General features: G+C 35.8%; 2 protein-coding genes across 2 annotated transcripts; both read left to right on the top strand.

Annotated features, from left to right (window-relative positions):
• The first annotated feature begins 108 nt into the window (after positions 1–108).
• LOC123199374 lies at positions 109–3,142 on the top strand. Its single transcript, XM_044614345.1, has 3 exons — positions 109–457; positions 1,874–2,201; positions 2,315–3,142. Exons 1-3 carry the CDS (start codon positions 377–379, stop codon positions 2,854–2,856), a joined length of 951 nt encoding a protein of 316 aa, XP_044470280.1. The 5' UTR covers positions 109–376; the 3' UTR covers positions 2,857–3,142.
• Positions 3,143–4,143: 1,001 nt separating this feature from the next.
• Positions 4,144–14,258, top strand: LOC123199096 (vacuolar protein sorting-associated protein 35A-like). The gene is made up of 21 exons (XM_044613934.1): positions 4,144–4,374; positions 4,545–4,641; positions 4,732–4,855; positions 5,046–5,231; positions 5,582–5,669; positions 5,867–5,923; positions 6,029–6,118; positions 6,226–6,348; positions 6,592–6,726; positions 7,245–7,361; positions 7,950–8,189; positions 8,293–8,358; positions 8,550–8,639; positions 9,266–9,355; positions 9,637–9,738; positions 12,172–12,240; positions 12,336–12,416; positions 12,535–12,642; positions 12,717–12,820; positions 13,587–13,700; positions 13,786–14,258. The coding sequence occupies exons 1-21, from the start codon at positions 4,279–4,281 to the stop codon at positions 13,994–13,996; spliced, it is 2,388 nt and encodes a 795-aa protein (XP_044469869.1). The 5' UTR covers positions 4,144–4,278; the 3' UTR covers positions 13,997–14,258.
• Positions 14,259–14,737: the final 479 nt, after the last annotated feature.

The raw sequence follows: 14,737 nt of genomic DNA, 5'->3' as shown, positions 1-14,737 counted from the left end.
AAACAGAGGTCGTTCTAACGAGGCAATGATTATTTTCCACGCGTCCTGACTCTCAGTGATATACCTGTTTCCAAACACGGGGATATCTCTGCCTCTATAAGTAATGCTCTGCGAAGTTTCTCATTTCCAGGATCAGACTTGAAGATCCCCTCTAGCTTCTGTTTGCGCGTTTTGTCCTCTCAAACCCTAACCCTAAAGCCACCCTCTTGTCCCGATCTGAACAAGATTTGCGCGGGAAAATTACTTGTATCTTTACTAAAACCTTGATACCGTCTCTCTTGGCCGATTAAATTTTAGCTTTAAGTTGGATTCGATTACTTTCTTCTGACAGATCTTGAATTCTTTCACACGAAATTGCGCTTTGTCCGCTTGAGCGATGTCTCGTTGCTTCCCGTATCCTCCACCGGGATATGTGAAGAATGGTATTCGTGATGAGGCTCTGATCGAATCGATCAAGGTTTGTTTGTTGAGCATTCATGGCTTGATTGCCATTGACTGACTTGACTACTGAATGTTTTCGGTTCCCAATCGTCTGATTGTGGTAATTTGTGTATACTAGAGTAAATATTGTGTAGGGATTGTGTAAATTATGCCTCAAGTTATGAATTAAAAGAAAAAAGAAACGCATGTACACTTTAATCCTAACAATTGCTACAAAAGTCTACTGAATGTGTTCGGTTCCCAATCGCCTGATTGTGGTAATTTGTGTATACTAGAGTAAATATTGTGTTAGGGATTGTGTAAATTATACCTCAAGTTATGAATTAAAAGAAAACAGGAGCGCATGTACTCTTTAATCCGAACAGTTGCTACAAAAGTCTATCTTTATCGACTCTTAGGCGGACTCTGGGGAAGTGATTGTTCTTTTATGGTGATAAAGAATTTGACACTGAAATTGCCAGTATTCCTAGTCTTGTTTCTTTTCACTTGCATTTCGCTACCCGACGAACAAAAAACATCTAGTATTTTCTAATATGCCTGTCACTACCCAATAAAGAAATACATCTAGAGTTCTTTCATCTGACTGTCAATACCCAATGAAGAAAAAAAAATTATGTTAGTGCATTGTCGTTCTCATCATCAATAATTATATAAGTTGCCATACAGTATTTGATTAATAGGGCTGGAACAATATTTCTTCTCACGACCCATTTTTATCGCCGAACTGCCTTCTGCCCAATTGTACCTGCATTAAAATGGCATCGCATCTATGTTCATCTGAAAATTATTCTGTAATTGATGCTTAATGTTAGGTTCTTGTAAGTAGGCTCGCTTTAACCATTTAGAGCACAAACAATCAATAGAGTGTTTTCATGTTGTCACAAGATCAATATGACTGGATAAGGAACTATGGAAGAGGAGCTCCAGAAAATTCATTGCTAGCTATAGGTTTATAGACTTCATTTAGGTTGATTAAGATTCAGTACAAACTTGTGTGTTAGTTATGGTATGTATCTGATTAGGTCATGTTTGACATGGCTGGGCTGCTGGAACTACATCTTTGTTAATTACTAAATCTTATATTTTGTCATTGGGAAGAAGAATATTATGGGTTTGGAATATTATTCATAAATGTGATTCGTCTCGATATTGCCTTGGTGGTGAGATGGCAGCGTACCTGTAACTCCATGCAAAACTCTGCAATCATTCTTAAGATTGTATCTCCTTTATTAAAGGTCTTTTTTGTGGCATTTCTCTGATTGTTTTCACTTAGATACACTTTTGCATTCCTACTTGTACCAACTACATCTAAGTAAACAACTCTGTTTAAGTCTTCATGCTCTCTTCTCGATGACATTGTTGGTGCTTGCCCTTTTTGGCTATTCCCATGTTTGTTTGTTCTCAAATTGATGGTTACTTTTGTGATTTGAAGCTCCAACGCTCTGGAGAGAAGGCCAAGAAGGAAAGGAAAGGAAGGAAGAAAGATAAAAAACGGGAGAAAAAAGAAAAGGAAAAGGTTGGGGGAAGTGGAGCGGTTGAAAGTAAGAAGCACAGACATAAAAAAAGGCACAAGGATGACAGGAACCTAGAAGATCAGAAAGGAGGAGGCCTTCAAAAGGAAACAGAAAATGAACTTGAGAAGAGTAGCCTTACGGAAGAGCAAGGGCATCCTGTTGGATCTCAGAACTCTTCTGACAGCACTCTTAGAAGCACCAAAAGACAGAAGCTGAGCTCATCCCCCGATGGTGAGAATAATTCTGGTGAGTGCCTATGTGTTTTCCCCTTTCGAGGGGGAGGCTGTTTGCTTGTTGGGTTTGTTTGGTTCACATCGGCACTGATGTTCTCTCTTCAAATTGTTATTATTAATATGAAGGAAGCATTATTCGGATCCGGTTGCCTCTCCAAAGGCAAAATGATCCAGAAGTGTTACCCAGCAAGGAACAGCCTTGCACTGCCTCTGGGGGGACTTATGATGCATGTACTCAAGTGATGCAGGAACAGTCTCACAGAACAGGCTTGGAAGAGGGAGAACGGCCCTGTTCTACTTCCACAGAGATGTGTCCAGAACTCATATTAAGGATCAGTGAAGAAAAACCTTGTGACGCTACAAGAGTGTCCGAAAGTTCTGCTCAGATGGCCGAAACTGTTGTGCCATCAAGCTTGTGCTGCTGCTCCCCTCAATCTTTAAAATTGAGAGATTTTATTGAGAACTGGGTTTCACCTCCAATGGAACCTGACTGCAGTTCTGATGATATGGAGTGGCTGTTTGGGACAAAGCAGGACAAGAAATGTGGAGCCAAAATTGCTAAAGTGGGAAGTCTTGGTCTACCTCATGCAAACTACACTACTTTGCCACATGCTTGCTACTTGCCTGAGGCTGATATATATGCTTTACCATTCACCTTGCCATACTGATATGCTCTCGTGAAAATTAAATGCAGGAGCTAAATTTCCAGTAAATTTGTGCACTGTTAGTTGTTGGCAGTGCTGAGAAGTGTGAACTGAGTTTGCTGTCAAACATTTCTTGATATGTGTTGACTGTTGAGAGACTCTGGATCCATTTGTTGGGTAAATGTTGTGCGGAGATGGTTATAGATGGTTAGGGATTGACTAGTCGATTATTTCTTGTAGGAAGTAAAAATTAGAAATGTACCACAGGGCTTATTCTTCTCTATTAATATAATCATCTAATCTTCCAGAATCTCGTTCCATTTTGCCGTGAATTCATGTGCTTCTTAGAGTGTGTATGGAACAGTTTAATAGGGGACATTGCTTCTTTTTGGTGAAGTGTTGTTGGCCCAGGTCTACTAGTGATATACCTGAAATGTAGAAGAACTTTTCTCCGGGGCATCTTTGTGAAACTGGTAGGAGGTCCGGAAGATGCCTATGACGTGTGAGCCAAAAAAAAAAGTGAATAAAGCATATTCTAAGATGTTAAAAATAAATATTTGTTTATAGTAAAATTACTTGTATTAATAAAGAAAACTAATTTGAGTGACAACGCTGTTTAAATAAAATAAGACTATCAAATAAATGAGAGATTCTGTTGAAATTGGAATGCTTTGAATGTTTTTGACCCTTGACCTGCCCGTGTGAGTTAAACGAATCTTTAAGATAAAGAAGCATCATCAATTTCTTCCCAAGTACTCATTCATTCCAACTTAAAAGTGACAGCCATTCACATCGGATAATTTATTTAGGTAACAAAGATATAATAAATATTAGGCAAACATGGTAAGGAGCACACATTTTAATTTTAGGTCAATGTTGGGTTCAGATCTAAAATATCGTTTCACTATAAAAAAAATATAATAATAAATTCAAATCAAAATATAAAGAGAATTTAAACTGAGTTAGTTTAGATATAAATTTATGTTTGATTCAAATGGATTGAATTGAAACTTTATCTCCAACTCAATAAGTTGGCTCAAATTGTAGATTCACTAAAGATTCTTTATCATAACTATTTTTCTTTATTGATTATTTATTTTAACTATTTATTCTTTTATTTAATATCACTAATTATTTTTAGAATTGGTTTGAATTTATTATCTTAAATTCAAAATGAACTTAAATAGATTTTTATTTAAATTTGGTTATACCACTGGCATAGAAAAGATTATAAAAATAGAATTGAATTCCAGCGGAGTTAGGGGTATCTAATTAGCGTGTACTTTTGAACGGTAGAGATCTAACAAGGACTTACATGTCATAGCACAAATGCACAATGTTCACGCACCGCTCCCGATCCAAAGACTCGACAGGCGCTGAGTTGAGGTTGGCAGATTCGTAGAGAGTCAAACGCGACCTCGTTAACAACTAACGAGAAAGAGACTGATGATGATCGGAGACGGCATCGAAGACCAAGAGAAATGGCTCTCTGCTGGAATCACTGGTCTTCAGCAGAATGCTTTCTACATGGACCGCGCTCTGGTAAGCTTTGTTTGTTTCTTGAGAAAAAAATAGTTGATCAATCGGGAAATGTGTACATTTGAGGAAATTAAGTTCCTGTACCATGAATTTATCTTTGGTGAGCATTTCTCCTACTCATGAACCCTAAGTTTAGATTTGGTCATTTTGAATATGTGTCGTGAATATATCAGGACTCGAACAATCTTCGAGACGCTTTGAAATATTCTGCCCAAATGTTGTCTGAGCTTAGGACTTCGAAACTTTCTCCGCAGAAATACTATCAACTTTGTAAGTTTAACTCTTCGATTGGCCGTCAGCTCAAGTTATTGTTTAATTATTTATTACCGGTGGAAATGTGATTTGTTATTATTGTAATAGATATGCGAGCATTTGATGAGTTGAGGAAGCTGGAGATGTTCTTTAAAGAGGAGACACGACGTGGTTGCTCAATTATTGATCTGTATGAGCTTGTGCAGCATGCTGGCAACATATTGCCTAGACTGTAAGTTGAAGTACCTGTTAATATTAACAAAAAATATGTGTAAAAAAGTAATGTTGTGATTGCAATAGTTGTTGTGGGCATTATGTATGGTACTTAGTATTATTCGATTCAAAAACTTGCATTATAGTACTTCTATTTGTTGTATGATCTTCTTTGTATATTTCTTTATGAGTTTTCTGATCTCTGTCAGGTATCTACTCTGTACGGTAGGGTCTGTGTATATAAAATCAAAGGAAGCTCCAGCTAAGGATGTTCTTAAAGATCTTGTTGAAATGTGCCGTGGCATTCAGCATCCTCTTCGGGGGCTCTTCCTTAGGAGTTATCTTTCTCAAATTAGCAGGGATAAGTTACCTGATATTGGTTCTGAGTATGAAGGGTAAGGGAATTTTATGGTTGTTATGTCTTCTATTTTTATCATGGGAGATCACTTACTTTCTGTGGTTGAATTTGGTTTTTGGCAAATGTTCAAATAATATAGGGGTGGCTTAATTCTGATTCTACTAAAGTTGATACAGCTGTTGTGGTGCAATTTATTTGAAGCAGTCATCTATTTGTTAAGTTATTGGAAGTATTTTGCTTTGATTATTTTAACTGCCTATCTCCTGTTGTGTCAAGATCATTACCATTATGCTTGATCATTTTTGGTATTCAATGTTTTGAATCAGTAATACAGTTGGTGTAGTGGATGGGAATATGATTTTTTGATGGATTTTTGGGTCTCCGCAGGGATGCTGATACTGTCATTGATGCTGTGGAGTTTGTACTTCAGAACTTCACAGAGATGAACAAACTATGGGTGCGGATGCAACATCAGGTTGGTTGAAAACATCTATGGACTGTTTCCTGCTCTCATGTTTGGCATGCGTGTCACAGCCCCTTGCATGTCATGGAGGTAAAATTGTATCATGAGAGCATGATTTCTGGTCATGCAGGTGTTATAGTTCTTGTGAATCATTCATACTCTTAGCTGATCCTGTGTTGAGGATTGCTGTCGGGCTTTCTGGTCTGCAGGGACCTGCCCGGGAGAAGGAGAAACGGGAGAAAGAAAGGAGCGAGCTACGTGATCTTGTAATGCCAGTAACCTATATTTGGTTTATTTCACTGCCGTAATCTTGTGTACCTAATTTTGTGTACACTTATGGAAAGCTTCACTGTTGCCTCCCTTCTAATTAGGTTGGAAAGAATCTGCATGTCCTCAGTCAGATAGAGGGTGTTGACCTTGATATGTACAAAGATATTGTGCTTCCAAGAGTTCTGGAGCAGGTCTGTTGTATTGAGTTCTCTTGTAATAGATTATATTCTCTGAAGTTTATGAATGTGACTTTTACTTGCTAACAGCAATGCATCACACATCTCATTAATTTGGACAGGTTGTCAATTGTAAAGATGAGATTGCACAGTACTACCTGATGGATTGCATCATTCAAGTGTTTCCTGATGAGTATCATTTGCAAACTCTTGAAATATTGCTGGGTGCTTTCCCACAGCTTCAGGTATGTTATTTGGTGGGTTTTGTTGGGTTCGTGATTCACAAGTCTTAGGCCTCTCAAATAGCTTGTTAAGTGTTTATATATTGTGTTTAGCTCAAGAGAGATTGGTAGACTTGGCCCTTACCGTGTGATATTTGAGTTTTACTATCTAATTCAGTTTTGTTAATGCCATAAATGCTTGGAAGTTCAGCCTATTAAATTCTGTTTTTTGCTCATTTCATTTCATTGTGCTCTTGTGCCTGTCAGCCATCTGTTGACATTAGGACAGTGCTATCTCGACTGATGGAAAGGCTTTCAAATTATGCGGCTTCAAGTACAGAAGTGTTACCTGAGTTCTTGCAAGTAGAAGCATTTTCCAAGTTGAACAATGCCATAGGAAAGGTGAATTTGTGTGTTAGCCCAGAGGAATAAAGATCAAAATTTAAAATTCTATGAATTTAACTTTAGAGATTTTGAATTTTTCTTCTTTGTTTTTCTTTTTTGGAAAGTCAATTCATTCACTTTGTTATTATCATTAAATTTTGAATGCTTAGTCTGACTAATTAGTTCCTCTTACAGTGAAAAGTATGGAGGATCTTAAATGAAAATGTTTTTAACCGTTCTAACTGCTCCTATACCTCTTTTCTTTTGTATTTCATGCTCATCTCCTTTCTAATTCTAACCTTTCCTCCATCTACTGATTCTTTGAATTTGTGGATGGTTAGATTAAGTCTTATACAATACTCATCATTCAATAGCACTTTTGTATGTTTAGTTTCTTACACTTTCAAGTATTTTGTCTGAATAAGTGTTTTTTTCTTAAAGAAAAAACTTATTTTCACTATTATCATAAAATAAATTTTCAACTTCTCATATTTGTTGTTGGAAATGGAATTTGTAATGCCTATGTGATGATACAGGTGATAGAAGCACAGGTTGACATGCCTATTCTTGGAGCTGTAACTTTATATTCATCTCTGCTTACATTTACCCTTCATGTTCACCCTGATCGCCTTGATTATGCAGATCAAGTACTGGTATGTATCAATTGCATTGACTGCATGCTACATCATAAACCAAGTTACAGAAGTTAAACCTTTCTATGGTGTCTGTCTTTACCTTTTTCCTGCTTCTACCGAAGAAGAAAGCAATTGAAAAATGAAGACTGCTTTCGAATTCAATAGTGAAATTATATATATATATATAGCTAAAAATAATTATTTATTGGCTTTTTAATTAAGAGGTGAAATATAATGATATGTGCAATTTAATTTATAGTCAAGTAAACATCTCTAAAGGAATTCATTGATACTTCATTTAGGCTCTTCACTTTCAATTCTCCGTGGATTGAGTTATGAACATGAGGTTGAAAATTTGCTTTCTTAAGTTATGGTTGGGAGTGAATGGAACAATTAAAGCTATTTTACAAAGCTATGTATTAACTTGGGGTTGTTACATGCAATAGTAATGCATGCTGTTTAATAAATGTCGAGTTTCTTAGTTGAGCTTACAATTTAACATTGTACTGTGTGAGTCATTTACCAAAAAATTTCTTAGGGCGCCTAAAGGTTATTATGAATAAAGTTCAGGGTGGAGGGTAATAACTTATCTTCGTCGCTTTTCAGGGAGCTTGTGTTAAAAAACTTTCTAGCAATGGGAAACTGGATGACAGCAGAGCAACAAAACAGATTGTTTCTCTGTTAAGTGCTCCGCTGGAGAAATATAATGACATTGTCACTGTGTTGAAGCTCTCAAATTACCCTCATGTGATGGAATACCTTGACAGTGAGACTAATAAAGTCATGGCATCTGTTATAATTCAAAGCATTATGAAAAACAGCACTCATATTTCAACAGCTGAGAAGGTATGCATCTATTAATTATGTATCCAGTTATCCCGTTCTTGTGCGTGCTTCCTTGCATTGCATGTTTTCCCTTTTATTTACTTATTTTTTCTTGGTTTTATAGGTTGAGGCATTGTTTGAATTAATTAAAGGGCTTATCGAGGACTTGGATGGGAGTCTTCATGATGAGGTTATTTCGAGTTTACTTTATCACATTAATTCTGTCATCTGAGAAATATATAAGCACATTAATTCTGTTACCTGAGAAATATATAAGCAATTATGTGAAATTTCTTTCTTAATTATACTCCAGGAATTGGGTCATTGTACTTAACAGCTTTTTTCATTGAAGTTGTTCCCAAAATTTTCTTATCTATATAGGTTGATGAAGATGATTTCAAAGAAGAGCAGAATTCTGTTGCACGTCTTATTCAGATGCTGCATAATGATGACCCAGAGGAGATGTTCAAGGTACAGTTTTGATTTGGTCATACTATTTCTGGATATCAACTCTTTGTTTGTTAAATAGTGTCAAACCCTTACAATCTTATAGTTTTAGTGCTAAGGATCCTCCCAATGAAGATGTATATGCTGTACCTATTAACATTAGATGACTAATCTATTTTTTGTGTACAAAAGCTTCTTCCTTTGTCTAATGATTTGGACCTAAGCTTTAATTTTATGTGTTTGATGTGAGTGTTCAGTCTTACAAAATGTATTTAAAACTGATTAGAATGTGAAAGGGTAGTTTGATAGTTCAACATTTTATCTCAGAATAATGCTAATAGATTTTTTGCCTTCTGCTATGACTTTAAAGAAAACTTTATATGCAATGTTCAATCTGGTAAAATTTTTTGGCCATTTGTTAGTACTCCTCTACTATCAGTTTTGATTAATCAAGGATTGCTGATTGACAAAATTTTTCAAAATTCAGTGGTTTTTATTTTCAACTTCTTTAATGTTTTGCATACGGTATTTAATAAAGTTTTTTTAAGTTTGTGTTAGGATTGTTGTATCATGTGTTATTAATTTTCTTTGTCGCAAGAGTTTGTTTATCATTGTCATCTGAAACACCATATGTATTTAATGAATTGCAGGTCATATGTACAGTAAGAAAGTATATTTTGACTGGAGGACCAAAACGTCTACCATTTACTGTGCCTCCCCTTGTTTTTTCTGCACTCAAGGTTTGCTGCTTTTTTGCTTATCACATGTATGTGACTGCTAAAAATTTTGAAGTTTTAAGATTGCTTTTGTAGTTCGTATGATATTAAAGACGTCTTTTTTATTGACACGTGTAGTGTTCAGTTGTACTACCTTTAGAAAAGGATAAAAACATGAAATTAACTTTCCCTAATAGATAATTAATGTAGAACTAAATTAACTAGATCTTTGATTCATGGCCTGTACTTTTGTGTTGTAAACTTATTTTGATTCCTATTCACAATATGCTGTCTGTTATTTCCAGTTGATTCGGCATCTTCAAGGTCCAGATCAAGGTTCCAATGAGAATCCATTTGGAGAAGAGGAAACAACAACACCGAAAAAGATTTTTCAGCTTTTAAATCAGGTAGCTATCACTCACTTCCATTTTTTGAAAGTTACATGTTTACCTAGTCCAAATTGAAGAAAACCATAGGCTGTTACTCATTTCCATAATGTAAGAATCATTTCCACAAATGAAGTATACTAGTAATTGATTAGATGGTAAGGCACACTGGATGCTTGTGTCAATATTGTAATTATATCACAGTATTGTAGAGTTCTTTTATTTTAAAGAAACTCAAGTAAAGCTTATATAAATTGAGGAAAGCATCACAAACAAGTGAAACAAGCTGTCCATAGTGTAACCATGCATGTGAGTCAAGACAACCTCTGAACAGATTACATAAACAAAACAAAAAGTTCCAGAATCTATACAAAAAGTAGTCAAAATAAACTCTTTTAATCACAGTGCTGCAGCCTTCCAATTGTTAAGAATAAAGATAAAAGTCTTATCTTGAAAATCATCTGGTGTAGATGTCCACAGAGGATCCTGAAGCTTAGCGTTGTCTCATAAAAAAAATCATTTCATCTCCTTTTTTTGTTTCCAAAGATTCTTGTATTTTTTAATTACCCCTAGAAGCTTTATTTCTTTCTGAGAGGATAGAAACACGAGAAAGTAGCAGCCCAATAAAGCTTTGAGGTGTAGATAAGATTGAAACTGCCCAGCTAAAGGGCATTGCAGAAACAAGTAGCCTAGACACTCAACCTCTTTTCTACACATAATACACGAATTAGGATTGAGATGCATCTTGGTTCTTATGGTTTGAAGCCATTGGTATTAAATTTCATTTGAGCAATAGTCCAAGCCAACATTATTACATGCAAGGAACTTTTGCTTTCCAAATCAGACTTGATGAATCAAAAGAAGGGACAGAAAGATTATCAATTAAACTGTTGAAGTAGGATTTGGTAGAGAAAAAACCGATTTTTCAGTAATCCAGCATTGTCTTTTCTCCCCTCTCATTATCAAGGGAAACTCTGTCAATAAGGCCAAGAAGGTCAGTACATTCTAAAGCTTATCTATCATTCAAATTTCTTCTTAACTTTAAGATCCCAACACCAGTAGGAAGAGACAATAGTTGCTGTACTAGAAATGGAAGCATTATACCCATTTGAAAGTTTATAAACCTAAGGAAAAGGATTATAAAAAGCACTCTGCCCCACCCAAGTACCCTCCCAAAACCTACTTAACTTCACAGTACCCACCAAAAACCTCACTTTAGAATAAACTTCTCATTTGAGAGATATAGGTCCAGGGCCGGTGACAGGAACCTGTCTCAACTTCCTTTGATTCCCAGCCATTCAAGTGAAAGGCTGCATTTTCTTTTGATAACAGTGTGCCAGAGTGAGTTATCCTCTAGAGGAAATCTCCATTGTCATTTGCCCAAAAGAGCCCGACTTCTTCTGATCAAATTACCTGTGCCTGAGGGACTGATAGACTACCATACAATTAGCCCAATGGTCTTATTTGTCTTCCCTTACTCCTTCCCAAACAAAGCTTCTTATGTGTGTCTTCAGTCTCTTTGCTGCATTGATTGGGATTCTAAAAAGTGAGAGGAAATAAGCTGTAAAGCTAGAGAGAACTGATTGGTAAGAGCATGTCTGTGTTTAGATAAGCAAAGTTTCCTCCAGCCATCTAATCCTTTTTCTACTCTTTCAGTAACAGGATTCCGGAAAGCTCCTGTTCATGGACTGCCTCCTAAAGGTAATCCCAAATAATTCATTGGCCATCTCCCTCATCACAATCCACTGTAAATGCTAAAGAGGCCAATTTACCCTCTCGGGCTTGATGTCACAAAAAAAACCCCCCCCACTGCTTTAACTAGATTGAGTAATTTGGAATCATCTTCTGAGCGGATAAAAATGTGTTATCAGCAAATTGAAGTGGAGATACAGAAACTTTGTTTCTACCAATCTCAAACCTTCCAAGAGCCCAACCCCCATAGCACTATTCACCAGTCTGCTAGGAATATCCACTACTGGAGTGAATAGAAATGGAGACAGTGTGTCTCCTTGTTGAAGTTCTCTTCAAGTCATGATCTTCCATCTAGGTCTACCATTTAAGCAATAGAGAAATTAGTTTGGGCATTCCTCAATTCAATACCTGCATCTCAGCCCAATATGAAGAAATTTTGGCATAGTGGATGGTTAAATTTGCTGAAACTTGGCATCTGAATCCTTATGTCAAAGATTACTAAACTGGATAATTGGAATTCTCCTGGAAATGAAAAAAGCAATGAAAGCATGTAGGTGAATTACCCTTCCATATTATTATTGGATTAATTATGATGAGACTGTGGTTTAATACTTCTAGAAAGATGTATAAGTTTTCCTGTTGAATTGTATATGCTGCTACATGGCACCAGTTGGTACGAAGTTCTCACATGTTTTTATTATTTTATTATTATTATTATTATTTTTGGGGTATAGTTTTAATGTTTATGGCTAATTTTTTCAGACTATTGAGATTCTGCATGGTGTTCCAGCACCTGAATTGGCATTACAGTTGTACTTGCAGTGTGCAGAGGTACATAGTGATGTTTGATCTTTTGCTATCTAAAGTAACCTTAAGTTAAGTAATGCCATATTTTATTCTGTACTTCTCAATTGCTTATTAACCAGGCTGCGGATGACTGTGACTTGGAGCCTGTGGCATATGAATTTTTCACTCAAGCGTATATCCTTTATGAAGAAGAAATTTCGGTAAGTTGGTTGCCTGTCCAAGAAGTGGTCCTTTCTCATTTTATTTAAATCTTTTAACTGTGCTGTGAAGCAGAATACTTTCAACTCATTTTCTTTTCCTGAACTTCTTCTACTATAGGATTCCAGAGCACAGGTAACGGCTATACATTTAATAATAGGGACTCTTCAGAGGATGCATGTCTTTGGTGTAGAGAACAGGGATACTCTAACACACAAGGCTACAGGGGTAATTATGGTTGCATTTAATTTATCTATGGCGTTACTGAAGTCTATTCCTGATAAAGCTTCATCTGTGGCCAGTATTCTGCAAGGCTTTTAAAGAAGCCTGACCAGTGCAGAGCTGTCTATGCATGCTCACATCTCTTCTGGGTTGATGATCAGGATAACATGAAAGATGGAGAGAGGTTTGTAATTATCCATTTATTATTTATACAATGGCTTAAAATGTGTACTAAAGCTCCTGCCTGTCTACTATAATTTGCATGTCATGTAAGTTATTTACTCCAAGATAGTATATTCAAGCTGGTAAAATTGCTTCTTAAAATATGCTAACTTGCCATAAATAGGAGTTGAGTAAATTAACTTCCTTGAGTTGGAAAACAAATATATTCTATTTCAGGAAATTGTGCATAGGCATGAATGAAGTTTAGTATTACTTGATGCTAAGAGTGGAGACCATATCTAGTGTATGCCCAATTGATCATGCAAGTTTAGTATTTCATCAGCTTACCGTTTATCTGGTGTGATTTCCCCACTGTAGAAATGATTTATGCATCATGTACACTAGTGTTTTATTGTACATCATTACATGTGGATGACACATCTTGCTGGTTAGTTATTTTTCTTTTCTTGTTTTCTTCAAAATGGTGTTTTGGGCCCGAAGGGTGAGTTTTGGTACTGCTGATATCCCTGAAGAACATGATAAATATAAAAGTAATTTTATATACACTTATAATGAGTATCAATTTGGAGTGATTGAATGTATTTTTATTTTTAATTCAAAATCATATAATTATATGATGACACGTCATCATTAGTACCTATATTGGTATTCATTATAAGTCTACATATATTACTCTAAATATATATAGTTGTCATGTTTCATTTTTTCCCCTCCGTGATCTTTGACAGCTAGGACTTTTTAACTCTATTTGTTGTTTTCTGAACCAGAGTTCTGCTTTGCCTTCAACGTGCACTAAGAATAGCAAATGCTGCTCAAGAAATGTCCAATGCTACACGAGGCAGCACTGGATCAGTCACGCTTTTTGTGGAGATACTGAACAAGTAATCGTTGCACCCATTGTGTTATTATTGGAACTCAAAATAAGTTTAACAATATAAAAAAAACTGAACTGTCTATCATCTGCAGGTATCTCTATTTTTTTGAGAAGGGGAACCCGCTGATCACTGTTGCTGCAATTGGGAGCTTGATTGAGCTGATTACAACCGAGATGCAGACTGACCCAAACACCACGGACCCAGATGCAGATGCTTTCTTTGCAAGCACCATGCGGTACATACAGTTCCAGAAACAGAAGGGTGGTGCTGTGGGTGAAAGATTCGAGCCTATCAAGGCGTGACACAGTCCCTGCCACGATGTTGCTTAGATTTTGCAATCGTGCGGAGGCTGTGATGAATTTTGGTGCTTTTTTCTGCAGGTAAGTTGAGGGAATTAGGTTTTATTTGCTTTTTTCCCTGTAGCTGAAGTTCTCAGTTCATGAAAACTTGGAAGCAACATTATAATTTCTCTTCCTTTTCTATCTTCATTTGTATATGTTGTATGAATTTATTTTTTCTCTGGAACCTTGTTAGGTTATTTATCGTTTTCGGCATTTCTTGAAATATGCTCGTGATTATTATAAGATAATAATATGATAATTAAAATTTTTTATTATTTTAAAAATGATGTATCTTAATGTGATATTCGAAAAGTTAGATTTTCGATATACAATATGATGTACGGTATAGTGAATGTCCAAGAGTTCTATGTAAGCAGATATTGTCATTGTTGTTAATAGTGGGATGAAAAACTTTTGTTTTAAAAGCAACATGCCAAAATCAATCAGAACATCACCATCTCATATTATTAGGAAGAACAAACTGTGAAATATTGATTATGATACTGTAATTTATGAACATATTATTATTTTTTCAACCATCAAGTTACTGTTGAAGTTTAGGCAAAACATTAGAGCTGTTGATTTTCAAAAGATGATTTAGTTCAAATTTAAATAGCTCTGAACTGGTTCAAATTTGAGTTTAAGAGAGTTTGGTTTGTTTCAATTTTTGATTAAGGGTATAGTTTAATTTAGTTTGAATTT

This window comes from Mangifera indica, chromosome 16 (assembly GCF_011075055.1).
Source record: "Mangifera indica cultivar Alphonso chromosome 16, CATAS_Mindica_2.1, whole genome shotgun sequence".
Taxonomy (NCBI): Eukaryota; Viridiplantae; Streptophyta; class Magnoliopsida; order Sapindales; family Anacardiaceae; genus Mangifera; species Mangifera indica.
Note: the sequence above shows the minus strand (reverse complement) of the source record. Positions and strands in the feature narration are given on the sequence as shown.